General features: G+C 44.2%; 1 protein-coding gene across 5 annotated transcripts in view; it reads left to right on the top strand.

Annotated features, from left to right (window-relative positions):
* The window catches only part of KMT2D (lysine methyltransferase 2D), a 213,447-nt gene that overhangs the window by 181,234 nt on the left and 9,753 nt on the right, over positions 1–22,460 (top strand). For all 5 annotated transcript variants that reach the window (XM_042451953.1, XM_042451957.1, XM_042451954.1 and 2 more), the window contains 8 exons: positions 5,649–5,730; positions 6,180–6,355; positions 6,687–6,814; positions 8,442–8,577; positions 8,681–8,805; positions 10,310–11,495; positions 13,642–13,778; positions 14,193–14,323. In XM_042451953.1, coding sequence (XP_042307887.1) covers positions 5,649–5,730; positions 6,180–6,355; positions 6,687–6,814; positions 8,442–8,577; positions 8,681–8,805; positions 10,310–11,495; positions 13,642–13,778; positions 14,193–14,323 — 2,101 coding nt within the window. The remainder of the gene's footprint in view (positions 1–5,648; positions 5,731–6,179; positions 6,356–6,686; positions 6,815–8,441; positions 8,578–8,680; positions 8,806–10,309; positions 11,496–13,641; positions 13,779–14,192; positions 14,324–22,460) is intronic.

Raw genomic sequence — 22,460 nt, 5'->3', positions numbered from 1 at the left:
ATTATTATTATTATTATTATTATTATTATTATTATTATTATTATTATTATGCTTTATTTATATAGTGCTGTAGATTTACAGAGCACTGTACATACAAACAATAAAATAAAGTAAACCTGTCCATAGCATACAATCTAAGAAATAATACCATAATACATATAAATAATACATACCAATACAGGAAAGGGGTCAATAAAGTAAAGCAGGCAACAAATTAAAAACGTCAAATAATAATAGTCATGCAATGCCTGGGAACGTTTCTCTGAACAGGATGGTCTTCAACTCAGTTTTGAAACTGGTTAAAGAAGTGATGGCCCATGCTCATGGGGGAAGGAGGTTCCAGGAGTGAGGGGCAGCAAGTAAACAGGGACGAATCCAGGATAGGGCAGTGAAAATCCTAGACTGAGACAGCATACCTTGATTACTAGAATGGAGGGCCCGAGTGAGAAGGTGAAGAGAAAGAAGGTTAAATAAGGAGGGGCCAGCCCATGATAGGAAAAACCAAAAGAGCTAATAAGTTTTCCTAAGGACACTGTGTAGAGAGAAAACAAAAGGGGACCCAAAACAGAGCCCTGAGGAACTCCAACATATAAGGGAACAGAGGACAAGGTCTGACCACCCGTGACCATTGCAAAAGATCTATCAGACAAATAGGATCTAAACCAGTCAAGAACAGAGTCCGAGAACCCAAGGTCAGAAAGTATGTCAACTAGAAGACCGTGATCAACGGTGTCAAAGGCTGCAGACAAATCAAGAAGAATGAGAACAGAGTAAAAGCCATTAGCCTTGGCCCATAAAAGATCATCCAAGATCTTAGTGAGAGCCATCTCTGTAGAATGCCGTGGGCGGAAACCGTACTTAAAGGGATTGAGAATGGAGTTGGTTTCAAGAAAATCAAGACAGCCAGAATAAACGACCTGTTCCAAAACCTTAGAAAGAAAAGGAAGAAGAGAAATCGGACGATAGTTAGACATAGAAGAGGGGCGAAGAGAAGGTTTATTCAGAATAGGGGAAACTAAAGCATGTTTAAAGACCGTAAGGAAAGAATTTGTAGAGAGAGAGAGATTAAAGATATAGAAAAACAAAGGTAGAAAAGAGGGAGCTATAGAAATTAGAAGACGAGTAGGAATTGGATCAAGAGAACAAGTTGCAAGTTTGGAAGAGTTCAGCAGTGTAGAGAGTTCATTGAAAGAAACAGGAGGAAACAGATTTTTTTTTAGGTGAGAGTGATAGAAGATTAGTAGTAGAAGAAAAATCGGGAGGGACTGTCTCAGAGCAAATAGTGGTAATCTTTGAGATGAAATACCATATATACTTGACTATAAATCGACCTCATGTTTAAGTCGAGGGCAAGTTTTGGGGTCAAAATTATGGATTTTGCTATGACCCATGGATAAGTCATGGGTAAACCTTAGGGCATATAGCAAAGGATCTAAAGTATGAAGCAAAGTAAAACAATGCTAAAGAACTTACAAAATTCCAGCAGACATAACTCTTTGTGCTTACTCTTAAAGCTGGACAGATTATACTCTTGCTTTTCACCAGGGGATGGCTCCTGCTTTTAAATGTTAAGATACAATATGTACAATGACCCATGGATAAGTCGACTCAGGTTTTTTGAGGTCAATTTTTTTGACCTAAACTTCTAGACTTATACATGAGTATATACAGTAGTTAGCAAAATCATTAGGAGAGAATGATGAAGAGACAGGAGGAGAGGGAGATTTAAGCAAAGAGTTGAAGGTGAAGAACACATGCTGCGGGCGCCTCTCATTGGTGCAGATCAATTCTCTTTTGCATACCCTCCCACCCTGAGGCCTGCCGTTAGCAACAGAACAATACACATGCAAATCACTCCTGTCTTTCCAGGTCACAGAATATATATACCCAAGTCCTTTCCAGGCAAGCATTCTCTGAAGATGCCAGCCACAGATGCTGGCGAAACGTCAAGAAGAAACTCTTCTAAAACATAGCCCGAAAAACCCACAAAAACTATGATAATTCTGTTTTGCCATAGATAGGGCATGTGAAAAGGAAGAAAGAACAAATTTGTAATGAATAAAATTAGCCCACTCCCTGGACTTTTTCCAAAGGCGTTCGGCCACTCGAGAGCAGGACTGGAGAAACTTAACAATAGGAGTAAGTCAGGGCTGAGGCCTAGTCATGGAGAAAGACGCGCATACAGAGACGGGGCAAAGTGTCAAGAGTTGAAGAAAGAGTGGCGTAGATGAATTCAAGTTCTGACTGAGATGGTTAGAATTAACAGACTGAAGATCGTGAAAATTGTTGGATTATAGAGTCCATAGTAAAATGTATAATGTGGGATTTCATAGCAACAGGCCGGCCAATCACCAGCCAGGGGTCATCAGCAAATCAAGCACTGGCTGGGAGGAATTTGAACATTCCGTTGACAGTTGGTCTTGGCAGTTGGTTTTGACAGTTGGTTGTGGATTCCATTAGAGTCAGTTGACTCTGTGGTTTTCTCTGTTTGATGGACGGTGGACTGTGTAGATGTTTGTAGATAACTCTGTACATATTGAAACGTCTTCAAAGAATAAACGCCTCATCTGAGAGACCCTTCTCTACAGTGTTCTCTTCAGTTATTCATGGAGGGGAGAGGTGTTTCTCCAGCTCACAAGCTGCTGTCACAGGAGGTGATCCTGGCGCCAAACGTAGCCGTGGTACATCATCACGGACTGTGCTACAATATGATAACAAAAATAGCATTGAACAGTATGACAAGGAGGCGGAGTATAAGTAAGAGTAAAAGAAATTAAATGATGATCAGATAATGGAAAATCAAATGACACACTTTTCAGCAGGAACTAGGTCAAGACAGTGACCGAGAGAATGAGTTGAAGAGCTGGAATGAGGTTGAAGGCCAAAAGAAGCTAAGAGAGAGCTAAAACGAGACGTTATAGGATTCTTGGAATCATCAGAGTGGATATTAAAGTCAGCTAGGATCAAAGTGAGGACTGCATCTGAAGGGGGAAATGTCATATATAGGATTACAGAGAAAGGGGAATTAGATTGGTTAGAGATGGAAACAATAGAAATAGAGGGAAAAATTGGAAAATATATATTTTTAGGGATTTCACCATGAGTGAAATGAAAGAAATAAAAAACCCTTTCTAATTAATATATTAGAGATTTAGAAAAAAATATAAAGAAAAATTAATGTATGCTATCTCACCATTAACCCCAGTTGTAATGTTAAAAAAAAAATCCAATAAATTTAAAGGAAGAACTAGGGAAAGAATTAAGGAAACAAGAAATATATAGGATAAAAGAATGGGTGAAGATAATGAAGGATAAAGGAAAAATAAAGTCGAAATTGCAAAGTCTAAAATTAACTTGGTTTAATTGATTCAGTTGGAACAATGGAAAAAATTGGAATAGGAAAATTATAGAATTTAGAGAACATACAAAATCTGAACAAATAATTAGGCAAAGAGATAGTATAATGAGAAAGAATAATATCTTAGGACAATATGGGTGGATGACTTAGCACAAATAATAAATGTTGAAGTATGGGGGGAAATTTGGAATCAACATCATCTAAAAATGTATCTATATGAATAAAGGAGAATTATTATAAATTAATTTGGAGATGGTATTTAACACCAGTAAGGTTAAACAATATAAATAAGAATTATTCAAGGCTATGTTGGAGGGGTTCCCAAGAAATTGTTACTTACATTCATATGTGGTGGGGCTGTAGATCTGTAAAGAAATTTTGGCAATTAGTATTTAAAGAGATAAAAGAAATAACAGAAGTTGAGTTAGAAATTTGCCCAAAGATAGCATTATTATCCATCTTTTGGACAAATTTCTAACTCCTTCTGTTATTCTGTATGATAAGATCAACTGCACCCAGGCTATGAAAGACTTAATTACAGCGCGCCCGCTCCTCCCTCCTTAACTGTCATCTTTTGGCCAGTGAGGGAGAGAACAGGCTGCCCCAGCGTCATCAGGGGCTAGCCTGAAGATAGAGGCTCCTCCTTCCTTAACTGTCATCTTTCGGCCGGTGAGGGAGAGAACAGGCTGGTCCAGCGTCATCAGGGGCTAGCCTGAAGATAGAGCGCCCTCCCTCCATAACTGTCATCCTTCGGCCTGTGAGGGAGAGAACAGGCTGGCCCAGCGTCATCAGGAGCTAGCCTGAAGATAGAGCGCCCTCCCTCCATAACTGTCATCCTTCGGCCTGTGAGGGAGAGAACAGGCTGGCCCAGTTCCACCAGGTTTAGCCTGAAAAAGAAGAGCCCTCCCTCCGGTCCATCTGCCTTGGTCCAGGCCTTAGAGGGAGAGAAGAATGCTGGACCTGATCCCCTCCCCCCCACCACCTTTCCCTTCTCCTTTTGTGTCATGTCTTTTAGATTGTACGCCTGAGGGCAGGGAACTGTCTATTATCCCCTCTGTTGTAAACCTCTCGGATTCCCAGTGATTGGGCGGCATATAAATAAAACCTATTATTATTATTATTATTATTATTATTATTATTATTATTATTATTATACGCCAGTGTGACTTACGCAGCTTTAACCTTACATAGAGGTTTAAGCCGGCGGAGAATTAATGGCGCGCGCACTGCACCGAATACAGAAGTGCTCCTCCATTGCAGCCAATGGGGTTTGAGCGTACGCACTTTTCCCCATACACGGAGGGATCCAAAACGGATCCCCGCGTATGGAGAGGACCCACTGTACAAATCTATTAACAGCAGCAAGATTAATTATAGCAAAAAAGTGGAAAGATCAGGGTGAGCTGCAAATACAAGATTGGTACAAAGAAATATGGCGAATGGCAATTAACAATAAGTTAACATGTGGAATTAAGGTAAAAAAAGTAATAATGAAGAGAAATGATTTTGAAGCAATATGGAAAATATTTGTACAAAAGGTTTTAGTAAAAGAGGAAGGTGTTTTACCTCCACAGCAAGAGTTACAATTTTGGAGGGTAGAGTAATTTGAAAACATTAGGCTCTGGTGATGGGGAGCACTTGGGGAAGGAAGGGGAAAAATTAATTAGTGATAAATTAATAGTATTATACCTTTGTGGAATTATGAATAGTGTATGATGAAAAGAAGACAGTAAGAAGACTGAAGATATTAATAATAATTTTATGTGTTCTTTAAATTACTGGTTTAGTTAACATTAAATCATTTAATATTAATACGATTTAGATAAGGTATAGAATGGATAATTAATGTGATTTATTACATATTGTATGTAGAGTATTATGTAAAAGATATTTTTAAATACTATTGTATGTAGGTTATAATATTAATAAAAATTTAATATATATAAAACCCAAAATGGAGATATTTCCGATTGGACAATAATTATTTGTTGGGTCAGCAGTAGAGTGGACAAATAGCTACTCATTTTTGCAGGCTGAGACCACTCCCTCTTGTAACAAAAGAGGAAGTTGTTAATTCCCCCCCCCCCCCCCCCCCAAAAAAAAACCAATCCAGTTGCTCCTCATGTTGATGTTATCACATAAAAGTAGGGATTGGGCTGAGCCAATAGACCAAACTCATGCTTGGTCACCTTTTCATCATCCTTGTGCTACATGTGTAGCTGAAACTCATGCAAGCCCCTGTGACCTTGTCCACCATTTTTACTCTTTCTACCTTGTCTCTTGTTTACAGATGTCCCCCCTATGGAAGTGAAAAGCTTAGACCTTTTGGCAGCTCTGCCCACACCACCACACAACCAGACTGAGGATGTCAGGTAAGGATGAGGGACTGATAAAGCAGAGGTGGAAGATTAGCCTGAAACCACCTTATTTCTGGGACATCACAAATATTTGTGCAAATAGAAGTTACTGCATGAGCTGTTGTACATAAGAAAAGTGCTGCTTTCTTCCAGGAGCTCTGGGGTGGAGTGGGGGAAGAAGTGAACAGATTCCCTCCAGAGGTTCAAGATGGTAGCTTTTAGGAACAGTAGCCACACTCAGAAGTGAAGGCGGGATGAAGAAGGATGGGTGGCTGGAAATGCCAGTTTAATCCTGTAGAAGCAAGACAAACTTCTGAGCACTTGCACAAACATAGAGAATAACCTGTTCAGTTGGTTACTTCCCTCACTTTCTGGGACTGAGAACATTTGTGGGCCACCTCTGGGATGTGGTAGAAGCAAAGGTGTTCCTAGATCATATAAGCAGCTTCTTAATTTCTTTCCAGAATGGAGAGTGATGAGGAAAGCGACTCCCCTGATAGCATCGTCCCAGCCTCATCCCCGGAGAGTGTCCTGGGAGAAGAGGTGCCACGCTTTCCTCTATTGACTGGAGCCAAGGCTGAGTTGGAGGAACGCTCACTCTCCCCCATCATACCCATAATCCCAAAGGCCAGCATCCCAGGTTTGTGGGGGTGAATATGGAATGGGAAGTATGCTGGGTAAGAACAGAAAAAGAAACATGGTGGGTCAGACTGAAAGCTTATCTGGTTCCATTTGAGCAGTGGCCAGCCAGTTGCCTATGGGATGACTACAAGCCATGAGTGGGCAAAGGAAGATCTCCTAAGGCATGTTTGGGTAACATGGAGCTAATTCTAAAAGTCATTATGGAGTCAGGTGCTGAAAAGCCCCACCCTTACCAAAATGTGTTCTTTATGTTTAGAGCTGTGCTGTGTGCTTGTTCCTCTGTGTTCATTTATGACTCCTGTCTTTTTCTCTTCCATTATCCTTTTCAGCCTTCCCAAATGCCAAGTCTTATGGAGCCTTGGAGCAAGTAGGGAAAGGTGTACCAGGCACTTCTTGGGACAAAGCTAAGAGCAGCGAGGTCTCCGTCATGCTCACAGTATCTGCAGCTGCTGCCAAGGTATGGAACCAGCATATAAAGGTGTCTGTCTGAAAGCCCTGCCACCTGGCCAAGTCTGAGGCAGTGAGGTCCTCTTGGCAGCTGAAACCATGTGTGTTTCACGCTTAATACAATTTCTGTGAAACTATTCCTATGTGAAAATTTCCTACGGGTTTTTTTTTTTCCCATTTAACAACCAAGCAGTTGTATGTCTTGGTTTCCCAACAGCCAAAAGTGAGAGGTTAATTTCTTGCCTTTTTAAAACATTTCTGGTGACTTTGAATATCCCTGTTTTCACATGATGATTGCAGCATCACTTAGTGTGTACTGTGCACATTAGGAGCTACATGCAGTTACATCTTTGCATCTCCTCTCAAACAGTTCTTCAAAAAAGGCAGTTGACATATTTAGCTGTGAACCACTGAGTTTGAGATCAGGTACTGCTCTTGGATGTGTGAGTTCTACAGTGACAACAGGAGGCTGCAGACAGCGAATTGAACAAGGAGCCATCTTTTGTACACATCCTGTACCTGGTGGGAACACATGATGCTTCCTAGCAGGGAAGGTGGACAGAGAGATACTATGTCTCTCTGTCTACTTCCCCTGGTGCAGCCATCCTGGATTTAAAGGGGAAGAAGCAGAGCTTGGGCCAGAATGGGTGGAAGCACACTACATATATTATAACACTAGTTAACACCCCATCCTGACAAGGCTTAGCCAGCTAATCCTATCTCTTTCGGGTTCCCAGCCTGCACATGGCACATTCCAAAGCTCCCTCCACAGTTCATATGGACATCCACTCACCCAGACTGTAGACAATATCTTTCCTCCTGCCTTTGTCCTTTGATTGCCATATTTAAAACTGAACTTTTCAACTCATCACCATACCACAAGTTTTGCATTTCTATCACTATTCATACAGTCCGATTATAAAAGTCCTTCCTGGGCAACACTACACTCCATGCATCTGAGAAGGTATCCCAAATCTACCAATGCTTATGCTACAACTTCTTTTGCAAATTCTCTCAAAGGTTCTCTGCATACTTATATTCCAGACTAATACAACTACAGTATGTCTGTGAATTGTACTCCAGGGATCATTTATCTGACTTGGTGTATGTTGGTCACATTATACACAAGACCCATGATTGCAAATCCCCATGCAAATCCTCATGTTTCCTTGGGCTTTACAATTCTTCAGGCTAACTTACCTGACAGGTTAGGATGCAGTTAACCACTTCTTGCAACTGAGCTCCTGGGAGGCAGAGCAGAAATAAATGTTGGTAGGAATATTGATTTCTTTCATCTGCTAAATGTAAATGATTTTTTAAAGCTTTAGCACAGTTGAGAAAAGTGGAAGTAAAAATTTAAATTAATGAGTACATAATAAATGGAAATAGTTCTCTGGCTGAGCTCTAGTAGGTGCTGCACCCAGCTAACGAGGCCAAGAAAGAGAGGGCAGTTAACACAGCCTGAATAACCTGTGTCTATATGGATGTTAAGATAACTTCTGTTCCTGTACCTTATTTGAGTGTGGTTTCATTATAAGAGCCTTTTGCAAGCTGCTTTGTCAGCCTGTTGGGATTATAAAGTAGGATACAAGTTTTAAATAAATACAACAAATAAAAAAATTCCTGATCTTCCCCAGAATCTGAATGGTGTCATGGTGGCAGTGGCAGAGTTGTTAAGCATGAAGATCCCCAGTTCTTATGAAGTGCTATTTCCAGACAGCCCAATGCGAAATGCCATCAATGAATCCAGAAAAGGTGAACCTGACACACAGAGTGAGTACCTTCACCTGAGCTGCATGTCTTTCATAATCTGCCCTTGTCATGTCTCCACTCCTGGCATAGAGATTTTTGTAATTTTCTCTCCCTTTTCTTTCAGGCAAAGAAAAGCCAGTGACTCCAAGGGGTCCAGAGGGTGGTCCAGAGTGGCTGAAACAGTTTGATGCCATGCTGCCTGGTTACAGCCTCAAAAATGAGCTGGACATCTTGACCTTGCTTAAACAGGTGGAGGAAGGGGTGGGGTTTTTCCCCAGAATGCTTTTATTCCTCTTCAGTAGGACTTGGATACTAAAGCTACATTCTTTTTCAAGAGCACTGATCTTCGCTCAGGTTCTCTTCTAATCTCAAGTCTGATGTGGTAGGCAGGCCTAGGTGAAAGATTCTACCCTACCCCATTCCCCAAATTCTGTTCTGGTTCCCATTTTGTTAATGTCACATTTTGGGCTCGACAGATGGCCCCTAAGGGGTGGCTCCGTGCTGCCCCCGGAAGCAGTGAATTAGGGCTGTGGCAACCGCACGCCGCAACCCCGATCTGGCCTTTCTGCGGCACAAAAAAGAAGCTGGGAAAAGCAACTCCTTTTTGCGCTGCGGAAAGGATGACCTAGCCGCGGCAGCTTTTCTCCAATTCTTTGGTGCAGCATGTGTAAACACTGCGCCAAAGATGCAGTGTGTCGCCATCTACCATACAATTGCTTGGGTGGCGTCACACCAGCATGGGGGCAGAGGCGGGCAGCTAGCGTACGATCGCCACGTCCCCACTCTGCCTCCATGCCAGCTCTTCATGTTGGTCTGTACAACACTTTCCTTTCCTTTTCTTGTGGACCTTGACTGGGACCTAGATTCCTATAGCTCCGGTTTTCCACAGAAATGTAGTAAAGTTGAAAAGAAAGAGAAAACAAGAGAGAGAGGTATGTATGAGAGAGAGATTGAGGACTACTTCATGAGAATGCCAACACCAGTACTTGGTGACTATAAGAATAGTTTATGGCAGGGATAAGGAACCAGTTTGAAGTGACAGGCTGGAACCCACTCCCATCCTTCATTACGTAAATGGCTTTTGAAGCAAGAAAAGAGAGAAACCAGACCAAGTTCAGCCAGTACTTTGAGAGCTGGCCCCACTGCTTCTTTAAACCCTGGCTAAATGTGTTTTTCTTGTTGTTTCCTTCCCCATGGAGAGCGATAACACTAGGTCCCAGCTATGCAGATTCCTTGCCTTTACATCATCTCTCTCCTGGCCAGTCTTCCACTGCAGGCATCAGGGATAGGGAGAGGCGACTTGGTAACTGTCCACACTGGGGGCTCTGGTGGGGTGGGTAAACCCAGGGGATCAAGGGGGATTCATTACCTCAGTTTGTACTTTTATAAAGTCATTATCTAGGCTTCAGTAATTCTGATAATGTATCTGTGAAAGGTTTCACTTTTCTGAAAGGTGGAACTTTTGTTCCTTTGTGTGAATGTATACTTTTTTCTTACACTCCAGTCACGCACACCCCATCACCTCTCACTCACTTAGAGAATGGAAGAGAAAACATACTGAATGCCTACTGAATAGCTGGTGGCAAATTAGTATGGGTATGATAGATCAGCACCCATATCGGATCCATGCGTAGTGGGCAGTATCTTTAATGCCAGTCATGCTCTTTGGTACCCTACATTCCAGACTGTCTTTGGTTCCAAAATATGAATAAATTCTCTTCTCAAAGTCTTCTTCTTTTTCTTTCTGTTCCAGGAGAATCCAGCTCCAGAAAAGACTTCCCAACACTGCTATATCAATAATGTCGCCAATCTAGATGTACGGCAGCTTTTGACGCTTCCTGAAGAACCTTCTCCACCCCTTTCCCCATTTGCGCCCTCTCCACCTAGTCCCCCCAGAATTCCAGAGCCAGTCCCTGAGCCTGAGGCACCACCTCCATCTTCTGCATCTCCACCACTGCCGCTGCCACTGCCACCTCCTCCTTCTCCACCTCACCCATTGCTCTCCACCAAGGAGGAAGCTCCTCTATCCCCACTCAAGGCCAAGCCACGCTCTCGTCCCCTAGAAGACAATGAGGAGAACAAGCCACGGTTGAAGAAGTGGAAAGGGGTGCGCTGGAAACGGCTCCGCTTCCTCATCACTATCCAGAAGGGTGGCGCCAAGCGTGATGGGGAAAGGGAGATTGCCGAGTTCATTGATCGCTTGGCCACCACTCTTCGGCCTGACAAAGTGCCACGAGACTTACGGAAATGCTGCTTTTGCCACGAGGAAGGAGACGGGGCAACAGATGGCCCAGCCCGTCTCCTGAACCTGGACCTGGACCTGTGGGTACATCTCAATTGTGCCCTTTGGTCCACAGAGGTTTATGAGACCCAAGGTGGAGCCCTCATCAACGTGGAAGTGGCCCTGCACAGGGGCCTGCTCACCAAATGCTCGCTTTGCCAGAAGACAGGGGCCACCAACAGCTGCAACCGCATCCGCTGCCCTAATGTCTACCACTTTGCCTGCGCCATCCGGGCCAAGTGCATGTTCTTCAAGGACAAGACGATGCTGTGTCCGCTCCACAAACTCAAGGGCCCCTGTGACCAGGAGCTCAGCACCTTCACTGTCTTCCGGCGGGTCTATATTGAGCGGGATGAGGTCAAACAGATTGCCAGCATCATTCAGCGTGGGGAGCGCCTCCACATGTTCCGTGTGGGAGGCCTGGTCTTCCATGCCATCGGGCAGCTCCTGCCCCACCAGATGGCAGACTTCCACAGCGCCACTGCTCTCTACCCTGTTGGCTATGAGGCCACCCGCATCTATTGGAGCTTACGGACCAATAACCGGCGCTGCTGCTACCGCTGCACCATCTGCGAAAACAATGGCCGGCCTGAGTTTGTGGTGCAAGTGATGGAACAGGGTCTGGAAGACTTGGTTTTTATAGACTCTTCACCACAGGGTAGGGATGCACTCAAGCATTAAGCCTTTGTGTGTGTGTGTGTGTGTGTGTGTGTGTGTGGATGTCTTTGTGGCCAGACAGATTTGTGAATAGCCTGAATTCATTTTCTTTCTGTGCTTAAAGAAGGTGTTCCATGGCATAGAAGATTAAAAATGTGTACCCCTGGTATTCCTGTGTTAAAACAGCTGTTTTAGGACCTCATTGCATGGAGAAAAAGATAAAAAAAGTCAATTTGGGATTGTAAACTCAAAAGCGGATATTATTGCATGTAAAATCACCGCTGCCACGTCACTACTACCTAGGTCCAGCTGCGCTCAGCCAGCCATTTTGCAAAAGTGGCAAGCTCCCATTTTTGCAAAGTGGCAGTTGAGCATGGCTGAGATCCAGGTTGTTGCCCAGTGGCAGTAGCGGCAATTTTGCATGCGATAATACCCGCTTTTGAGTTTGTAATCCCGAATCGATTTCACAGGATTTAAAATGGGTGGAGGGGATATGCTTTACTTCTCCAGACATTGATGCTGCTCTTCTTATCCCTCACATTGGCCATGCTGACTAGGGCTGATGGGAACTGGCAACAACATCTCAAAGGGCAGGAGGTCCCAGTGTATTCATGAGCAAATATCTCTAGATAGGATACAACAGGAGGGAACACAGCCCTGACTGTAGTTAGTCATGGCTGGGCTGCATTACCTGCTATCTCAAATATTTTGAAAGGCAAAAGGTGTAAGAGAGGTTAAAAATATATCTGAACTATTTTTCTTCTCCTATTTTCTATACTTTATTTAAAACTAGAAAAATATTATCAGTTGATGGTGAACAAGCACTATCTCCTCCCCTTTTTCTTTTGAGTAAAAACTTTTGACAATCCAACTAATTATATAATGAATAATAGGCATTTTGTGGCTAGCAAATAAAGTTTGCTGCCTTTGTTCTTTAGCATGATATGTTGCTATGCAAACCTTTACATCAAGGGTTCCCAACCTGGGAATTTCAGGGGGTGAGACAAAAAATGGCTTATGTCTTTGAGTGACAAGTTGCAAGTCATTACTCAATAATTTTTATAAGTTCAGTTTGTTCACCTACAGTATCGTATGTGGTTCAATTTAGATTTTTTGATCTTCAAATGTGATATTACTTTTATTGGGGTTGCAAACATTAATAAAACATTTCCTATGGTATGGGGCATAGAAAAGGTTGGAAACCACTGCTTTACATCTTCAACAACTTTGTTAAGAAACATTTTACGAAATGGGGGAAGATGTTGGAACACTTTTGGGATGGGGCATCTTGCTTTAGCTTTCAGGCACTTAACCCATCCCAAAAGTGGAGGACGAGAAGATAGTAAATTTAAAGCTAAACATTATCAGATTATAGAGCACCAGCATGAGTCTGTGGTTTGAGTGCTGGATTAGGATTCTGGGTGACCAGGGTTCAAACCCCACCCAGCTATGAAAATCTACTAGGTAACCTGGTAAATCAGTCTCACAGCTTCCAAGAAAGACAATGACAACCCCCTTCTAAATAAATCTTGATATGGAAACCATAGGATTGCCATAAAGTGGAGATGACTTGAAGGCACACAACAACATTTATTAGTATTTAAATGGTTTTATGAGAGAACGGAAGTTTTGCAGTAAGAAAATACTACGTAAATTATGTGAATGTGTGGACTTTTAAAAATTGGTATAATTCAAAGACCATAGGTTTACAACATTCTGTATACTTTTGAATATCACTGATGCCTCTGTTGATGGGGCAAATATTGAGAGTGACCCCTCCCCAGATGTCATTGTAGAAAGGATACTTTGAGCCTGCTATCAAGAGGATTTCCCCTTAATTTCTAAGGCTGAAGGCAAACAACTAATGAGATAACTGTATGTGAGAGGAGTTGTTGTCGTTTCAGGATTATGCATATTTTCTGCATAAATTTTTGAAATAGTATAGTCCACATTGTGAAGTTTGGAGTGAGAAAATATATTTTGATAAATTTGGAGTCTGGAAGTGGATTGTGCCCCTTTCTCTCTTGCCCTGTCAGGGTGGGCAGAAGAACATGTTTGCCTGGTGTTTTTTTTTTGGGGGGGGGGGGTGGGGAAAGGTGAAAAGATACCATCTTCATTTCTCCTCCTTACTTCTTTTCCTCTTCCAGCTGTGTGGAACCGCATCATTGAACCAGTCGCCATGATGCGCAAGGAAGCAGACATGCTGCGACTTTTCCCAGAGTATCTAAAGGGAGAAGAGCTCTTTGGTTTGACAGTACATGCTATACTGCGTATTGCAGAATCCGTATGTATCAAATAAGGAAAACCAGAATCTTGAAATGTGATGGTGGGTGATGTTGTGGAGAGGAGGGGGAATGACTTAATGAGACAAGGTCATGGAAAGGAAGGAGGATAGAAATTGGATTCAGAGACTGACAACAGGATTGACATCCCGTTATTGCTCCTTCTACAGGACTGGAGGGCAGCAGAGACTGACAGTCAGTGTTGGGATCTGTTCTGGAAATGGGAGTAGTGTTTTTGCTCAAATAAATTAGTATTGTATGTGAATGGATTTGTATTGGGAACCATTTAACTGTGTGTGTTTGTGGGGAGGGCGGTCAGCATCTGGCTGTATAGTGGGATGTAAGGAAAAGTGCTCCTAATATGTGATTGTGGCACAGGATTGTGACAGCTAGGGTGTTCCCTTTTCTTTCCTTAGCTGCCTGGTGTAGAAAGCTGCCAGAACTATCTGTTCCGCTATGGACGCCATCCACTCATGGAACTGCCACTCATGATCAATCCTACTGGATGTGCTCGATCAGAGCCCAAAATCCTTACACACTACAAACGGTGAGCATGACAGCACTTGAACTGCTCCTTTTCAGTAGTGGCCTTCACTAAGAATGCATAGACCTCCCTGAAGGAACGATTTAGGATCACGGGAGGGATAGGGACAGAAATCAGTGAAAGAACATATACTCTGTAAGCAGAAGGTCTAGTCTTTGGTATCTCTAGCCACAAAAGGATGGGAGAGATGTTGATGTGAAAGACAAATCTCCCTGATACTTGGAGAAACACTGTTAGTAGTTTCTAGATGGACAAATATATTTAATTCAAACTTAACATTTAACCATGGTTTGACTTAACTGTCGTTTGTGGCTTAAAGCTTAGATTGTATGGCCAATGACCAAACAATTACATGTATTTTCTGCCCAGTTTTCTGGCTTTATCAGTTGGTATTTCACAGATGGCAGGTGGTACAACAAATCATATCAGTCATCCCAAGAAGGTACAGTTCGAACAAGCCAATGGTTGTACATTTGGAAGAAACCATGGATTCAGATTGTGGTTGGCTAACAAATGATTGTAAAAAAAATTGTAGTAGAGGTTGGTTCACACATCACAACAAGACAGATTTCAACCAACCGCACCATGATTTATAGTTTTTGTGGGGTTTTCGGGCTATGTGGCCATGTACTAGAAGAATTTCTTCCTGACTTTTCGCCAGCATCCGTGGCTAGCCTCTTCAGAGAATGCTTGCCTGGAAAAAGTTGTGTAGATATATATACTATGTGAGCCTGGAAATGCAGGAGTGATTTGCATGTGTACTGTTCTGTTGCTGATGGCAGGCCCCAGGCTGGGGGGGCTAATGCAAAATAGGATTAGTGTCTGCTAATTGGTGATCATTATGTACTGGGAAAGCCCCTGACTCTGAGTAGTTTCCCATTTGCATTTGCTGAGTCCACATTTTGCTATTCCTCAGGACTGGTAGCCAAATTTTGTTCACTTTAAGGGTTTCTTCTTTCCGGTTGAAATTATCCAGATGTTTGTGGATTTCAATGGCTTCCCTGTGCATCCTGACATGGTAGTGGTTGGCATGGTCCAGAATTTCAGTTTTTTCAAACAGTATTTTATGCCCAGGATGATTTGTGGGCATGTTCTGCTACTTCTGATTTTTCTTGCTGGCCCAGTCTGCAGTGTCTCTTGTGTTCATAGAATCATAGAGTTGGAAGATACCGCAAGGACCATCCAGTCCAACCCCCTGTCATTCAGGAAATCTCAGTCAAAGCATACGCAACAGATGACCATCCAGCCTCTGCTTAAAGACCTCCAAAGAAGAAGACTCCACCATACTCAAAGGGAGTGTGTTCCACTGTCGAACAGCTCTTTTTAGATTATAAACCTGAGGGCAGGGAACTGTCTATTATTCCCTCTGTTGTAAGCCGCCCGGATTCCCAGTGATTGGGCGGCATATAAATAAATCCTATTATTATTATTATTATTATTATTATTATTATTATTAATACTACTACTGTCAGGAAATTCTTCCTAATATTGAGGTGGAATCTCTTTTCCTGTAGCTTGCATCCATATTGTGGATATCCATACAGGGCTATCATATCACCTCTTAACCTTCTTTTCTCCAGGCTAAACATCCCCAGCTCCCTAAGTCGTTCCTCATAGGACATAGTTTCCAGACCCTTCACCATTTTAGTCGCCCTCCTTTGGACACACTCCAGTTTCTCAATGTCATTTTTGAATTGTGGTTCCCAGAAATGGACATAATATTCCAGGTGGGGCCTGACCAAGGCAGAATAGAGTGGCACTATTACTTCTCTTGATCTACACACTATACCTTTTTTGATGCAACTTAAAATTGCATTGGCCTTTTTAGCTGCCACATCACACTGTTGACTCATGTTCAACTTATGGTGTACTTGTGTCAGCAACTCATCTGAGCCCTGTAGCCAATGCTGCCATACGGCAGAGTAAACTGGCAAATTCAGAAACGTGGTTCTCAGTCCTCAGTTGAGATAACAGCAGCTGAATGTCTTCCAGGAACTGAAGAAATGCAGGAACCTCCGGGGACTCTCAGCAACCGATGCCAGGATTCAGCTGATAAACGACCAGACAAGCCAAGTCTCCCGAAGTGCTTTATTTACAGCGCTACACATCACCAACACTATAGTACAGATCACACATGAATGCCAACTCTCCTACTACAACCCACAAGCAATCACTAGAAGCCCCTGCGTTTATATACCCTTCAGACCATTCGGTCTCCCAAACCCAGTGACTTCCTGTGTCACACTGTAAAGTGTCCTCCTGTGCAATCCAGACAGATGTTTCATCATCCAGACATGGTTGCACACAGGCACCAGGCTGTCCTTGAGCTTATGAACATCAGCTGTGCTTGATCAGCCTTGTCCTTCTCAGTGCTAGATGCTCATGGTCAGACACACACACATCTAAGCATTTCCCAGTGTGCTGACTTTAACTCTTTGACAACTTGGACTCCTAGATCCCTTTAACATGTAGTCTTGTTCAGCCAGGTGTCTCCCATCCTATATCTGTGCATTTTATTTTACTGCCCTAAGTGCAGTACCTTACATTTCTCCATGTTGAATTTCATTTTGTTAGCTTTGGCCCAGCTTTCTCATCTATTAAGGTTATTTTGAATTTTGATCCTGTCCTCTAGAGTATTAGCTATTCCTCCTAATTTGGTGTCATCTGCAAATTTGATGAGTATGCCCCCAATTCTGTCATCCAAGTCATTGATGAAGATGTTGAATAGCACTGGCCCTAGGACAGAGCCCTGTGGCACCCCACTGGTCGCTTCTCTCCAGGATGAAAGGGAGCCATTGTTGAGCACCCTTTGGGTTCGGCCAGTCAATCAATTACAAATCCATGTAACAGTTACCTTATCTAGCCCACATTCTACAAGCTTGTTTTCAAGAATGTCATGGGGAACTTTGTCAAAGGCCTTACTGAAATCAAGATATACTATATCCACAGCATTCCCTTCATCTACTAAACTGGTAATTTTATCAAAGAAAGAGATTACATTTGTCTGGCATGACTTGTTTCTCTGAAACTCGTGTTGACTTTTTGTGATTATGGAATTACCATCTAGATGTTCACAGACTCCCTGTTTAATGATCTGCTCTAGAATCTTGCCTGGTATTGATGTCAGACTTACTGGGCAATAATTGTTGGGATCCTATTTTTTTCCCTTTTTGAAGATGGGGACAACGTTTGCCCTCCTCCAGTCTTCTGGGACTTCTGTTCTCCAGTTTTCCAATGGTTCCGATATTATATTTGCCAGTTCTTTTAATACCCTTGGATGTAGTTCATCTGGTCCTGGAGACTTAAATTAATTTAGATTAACAAGGTATTCCTGGTCCTAGAGCCTTGAATTCATTTAGATTAACAAGGTATTCCTGTACTCCTGTACTATCTCTTTACTTATTCTGTGCTGAAATTCCCCTATTCTGTCCTTTGCTCCATTTTCCTCAGGTTGAGCACCCTTTGCCTTTTCTGAGAACACTGAGGCAAAGAAGGTGTTAAGTAATTCTGCCTTTTCTCTGTCCCCTGTTAGCATTTTGCCATCTTCTCCATGTAGTGGCCCTACCATTTCTTTCTTCTTTCTTTTGCTGTGGACATATCCAAAAAAGCCCTTTTATTGTTTTTAACCTCTCTAGCAAGCCTGAGTTCATTCTGCGCTTTAGCCTTTCTGACTTTACCCCTACACATGCCTGCTATTTCTTTGAATTCCTTTTTCGTCATTTTCCCCCTTTTCCATTTCTTATACATGTTCTGTTTAAAATTTAGCTCAGTTGAAAGTTCCTTAGTCATCCATCCTGGTTTCTTGAGACACCTCCCATTTTTCTTTCTCACTGGAACTGTTTGAAATTGTGCCTTCAGTATCTGTCTTTTGAGAAACTCCCATCTGGCCTGAACTCCCTTCTCTTTTAGTATTCCTGACAATGGGATCACCCTTAATACGTCTCTAAGTTTACTGAAATCCGCTCTCATAATGTCTAGAATGCGTGTCTGACTATGCCTGGCTTCTCCTTTCCACTGTATAACAAACTCCAGGAGAACATGGTCACTTCCACCTAATGATCCCACCACTTGCACCCCATTAACCAAATCATCCTTGTTGGTTAGGATCAGATCTAAAATAGCTGACCCCCTTGTTGCCTCTTCCACCTTTTGGACAATGAAATTGTCTTCGAGGCAAGTGAGGAATTTGCTTCACCTTGAGAATTTGGCTGTTTGAATTCCATCAAATATCAGGATAGTTGGAGTCACCTATCTCTATTACATTTCTCCTTTCTGAGTGTGTAGTTATCTGTTCTAAAAAGGCGTCATCCAATTCCTCCATCTGATTTGAGGGTCTGTAGTCGACCCCCACCATAACATCCTTGTTGTTTCCCTCCCCTTTCATTTTTATGCAGATGCTCTCCACCTGGCTTCCACTATTGATGTTCTGGATCTCTTCACTGGTGTAAATATCTCTGACATATAGTGCTATTCCTCCTCCTTTCCTGTTTGGCCTGTTTCTCTTGAAAAGCTTATATCCCTCTATTTCTACATTCCAATCATGAGACTTATCCCACCAGGTTTCAGTGATGCCTATTATATCATATTTGCTTTGTTGTACTGGGAGTTTGAGTTCATCTTGCTTATTTCCCATGCTCTGTGCATTAGTGTAGAGACATTGCAGACCAAGGGTCCCCTTTACTTGCTGCCTGTGCAAGGTTTTTTTGCCTCCCACTGTTGGGTCCTTGAACTATTTATCTTGTTTCCTCTATGTCAATTTGACTATTTTCTCCAGCCCTTTTGCCTTCCTTAATATTGTCTTCTTCCCCCACGAAACTCAGTTTAAAGCCCTCCTGATCAAATTCTTGAGACTGTTGGCAAAAACATTTCTTCCAACTGGCGTGAGATGCAACCCGTCTGTTTCAAGAGGTCCCTCCTCATGGAACCGCAGCCCGTGATCGAAGAATCCAAATAATTCTCGGTGGCACCATCTTCAGAGCCAGTTGTTCACATCCACTATTTTCCTCTCCCTTCTTGGACCGTGCCCTTCGACTGACAGAAGAGACAAGATGACAACTTGTGCATCCATTTCTTTCAGCTTCCTATCAAGAGAATTTTCGGTATACTGTGTGACCCAAACGTTGGTTCGGTTTGCGGATGACTAGGACATCCCAAAATGGCAGTGTTCCTTAATTTTCTTTTTCCATAGAGAATTGGGTGCTGGGGTGGATGTTGTTCAGATGGTTCAGGAATACAGCCAGGTCTTCTTTTCCATGGCTCCGGATGGTGAAAGTGTCATCTACATATCAGAACCAAGTTGTGGACTTTTTCGGTGCTGTTTCCAGGGCTTGCTTTTCAAAGTGTTCCATGTAAAAGATTGCTATCACAGGGCTTAAGGGGCTTCCCATTGCTACCCCATCTCTCTATTTGTAGAATCCATTGTGACACTGGAAATAGCTTGTGGTGAGGCAATGTTTGAACAGGGCTGTAATGTAATGTCTTCTGGAAAAATCTGTTCGATGAGTGTCATGGTGTCTATTATAGGGACTTTGGTGAACAGGGAGACCACAGCAAAGCTGATTAATATGTCTCCAGGTTTTAGTTCAGGTTTAATACAAGGGTAGGCAACCTTTTTGAGCTGGAGGCTGGGTTGGTGTCCCTCAGACAACTGGGGGGCCGAAGCCGGGGGGTGGAGCTTCCACCCTCCGGGGGTGGGGCCGTGTGCTGGGGTGGAGCTTCCACCCTCCAGGGGCGGAGCCGCATGCCGGGGGCGGAGCTTCCACCGAAGCCCCGTGGGGAGGAGGAGGCGTGTGCCCGCCCTCTCCTCCTCGGTCCCTTCCCTCGGCTGAACGGGCTCCAAGGGGCCCTTTCGGCCGAAGGGGAGGGAGGCCGAAGGGAAGGGCTTGAGCACCCGTCCCAGGCCCTTCCCTTCAGCTCTTCCCTTTGGCCAAAAGGGCTCCAAGGAGCTCTTTTGGCCAAAGCGAAGGGCTTGGGCACCCGTCCCAGGCCCTTCCCTTCAGCTCTTCCCTTCGGCCGAACGGGTTCCAAGGGCTGTGGAGGAGCCCAGGAGGTGGCAGGCTGCTTCCGTGGGCCCCTTCTTGGCCCGTGCGGCCCCAGGCCTCCCTCCAGAAAAAGAAGGGAAGAGGGGAAAAGGAGGAGGAAGAGAGGAAGAGGAAAAGAAGGAGGAAAAGAAGAGGAGGAGGAAGAGAAGAAGAAGAGGTGGAAGAAGACAAGAGGGGAAGAGGAAGAGGAGAAGGAGGAGGAAGAAGAAGAGGCAGAGAGGAAGGAGGAGGAAGACAAGAGGGGAAGAAGAAGAGAAGAGAGGAAGAGGAAGAAGGGAAAGAGGAAAAGGAGGAGGAAGAAGAAGAGGAGAAAGAAGAACAGGAAGACAAGAGGGGAAGAAGAGGAGGAGGGAAAGGAGGAGCCCTCGGAGCCCAAGAGGGGAGGGAAGCCGCCCCATTGGAAGGCCTCCCTCTCCTCTTGGGCTCCAGCCAGGGGCCCGGGCCGCCCTGGGAGCCCAAGAGTGCAGGGAAGCCACCCCATGGGAAGGCTTCCTTCCCCTCTTGGCGGCAGCGGCAGGACCGGGCTGGTCCTCCACACCCCCACTGCTCTTAAAGGGGCAGAGGCAGCCTGGAGGCCTCTTGTCTTCCAAGCTGCCCCTGGCCCTTTTAACGCAGGCTGCGGGGGGAGGAGGATGAGGCCTGGCTTCATCTTCCTCCTCCTCACTGCCCTTAAGGGCCAGGGACAGCTTGGGGCCAAGAGGCCTCTCAGGCTGCCTCTGGCCCTTTAAGAGCAAGAGGGCGAGGAGGTGGATGAAGCCAGGCCTCGTCCTCCTCCTCGCTGCCGCTGCTCTTAAAAGGCCGGGGGCAGCTGGGAGGCCTCTTGGCTTTCAAGCTGTCCCTGGCCCTTAAGAGCAGCGGGGGCGAGGAGGACGAGGCTTGCCCTTGTCCTGCTTGCCCCGCCGCGGCGGAAGAAGGGCCGGGGGCAGCCTGGAGGTCTCTGGGCCTCCAAGCTGCCCTTGGCCCTTTAAGGGCAGCAGCAAGGAGGAGGAGGATGAAGCCAGGCCTCATCCTCCTCCTCGCCCCTGCCCTTAAAGGGCCAAGGGCAGCTTGGAGGTCCGGAGGAGGAGGAGGGGGAGGCTGCCTTGGCGGCAGCGGCAGAACCATGCTGGGGCCGGTCCTGCCACCTCCGCAGGCCGGATTAAGCCCGCAGGCCGGGGGTTGCCAACGCATGGGTTTAATATGTCTCCAGGCTTAGTTTCCAGACAAGCATTCTCTGAAGATGCCAGCCACAGATGCTGGCGAAACGACAGGAAGAAATTCTTCTAGAACATGGCCACATAGCCCGAAAAACCCACAAAAAACTATGGATGCCGGCCATGAAAGCCTTCAACTTCGCACCTTGATTTGTTATGATGTACAAACAAGGTCAGATCTAGTGTGAGTTAATTTCTTATAGTTCTGTGGCCCAAGTGAATACAAGAAGAAACTTAGAAAAGCAAGAGTGAATAGTCTGAGCAGGACCTAAAATATACAGAGAGCTTGTATTTCCTCCTTTGAAAGAAGAGCACCTCTCTTTAAGAGCCTCAGATTCTGTGCTTTAAAAAACAACAGCATAACAATACCTAAATCTTGTTGAAACAACTGATTGTATGAATTTGATTCTTCTTCTCTGATTTTTTTTTTACTGTTGTATTTTAATATAGACTTTTTTATTGTGAAAGAATGAAGAATACAGTCCGCCCTTGCCTTATGTGGGGATCCATTCCGGACCCCGCTGCGTAAGGCGAATTCTGCTGATGCTTGAGCCCCTTGGAAACAATGGGGCTCGTGCGTGGCGGCGGTGCACAGGGCACCACAGGCGCACACGCCCTTTCATTTGAATGGGACACTGCGCCCCGTGTGCGCCCCATGACTTGAGCGCATACGCTCAAGACCACATAAAGCGTGCCCGGCGCACTGTACATGGATTTGTTTGTAATTGTGAAGGGTTGAATGGGACTCTTCAGGAAGTATAAAAGAATACTGCAGCGCTGTAAAATTTACTTGGAAAGAGCTTTTCTAAGAGATAGCAAAAAGCAATGGAGGAAGGGAGGGAGGAAAAGATTCTTGTGGTACCTTTTAAGGCAGATTTGTTTTAGCATGAGCTTTTATGTGAAAGA

The sequence above is a fragment of the Sceloporus undulatus genome, chromosome 2, assembly GCF_019175285.1.
Source record: "Sceloporus undulatus isolate JIND9_A2432 ecotype Alabama chromosome 2, SceUnd_v1.1, whole genome shotgun sequence".
In the NCBI taxonomy this organism is placed as follows: Eukaryota; Metazoa; Chordata; class Lepidosauria; order Squamata; family Phrynosomatidae; genus Sceloporus; species Sceloporus undulatus.
Note: the sequence above shows the minus strand (reverse complement) of the source record. Positions and strands in the feature narration are given on the sequence as shown.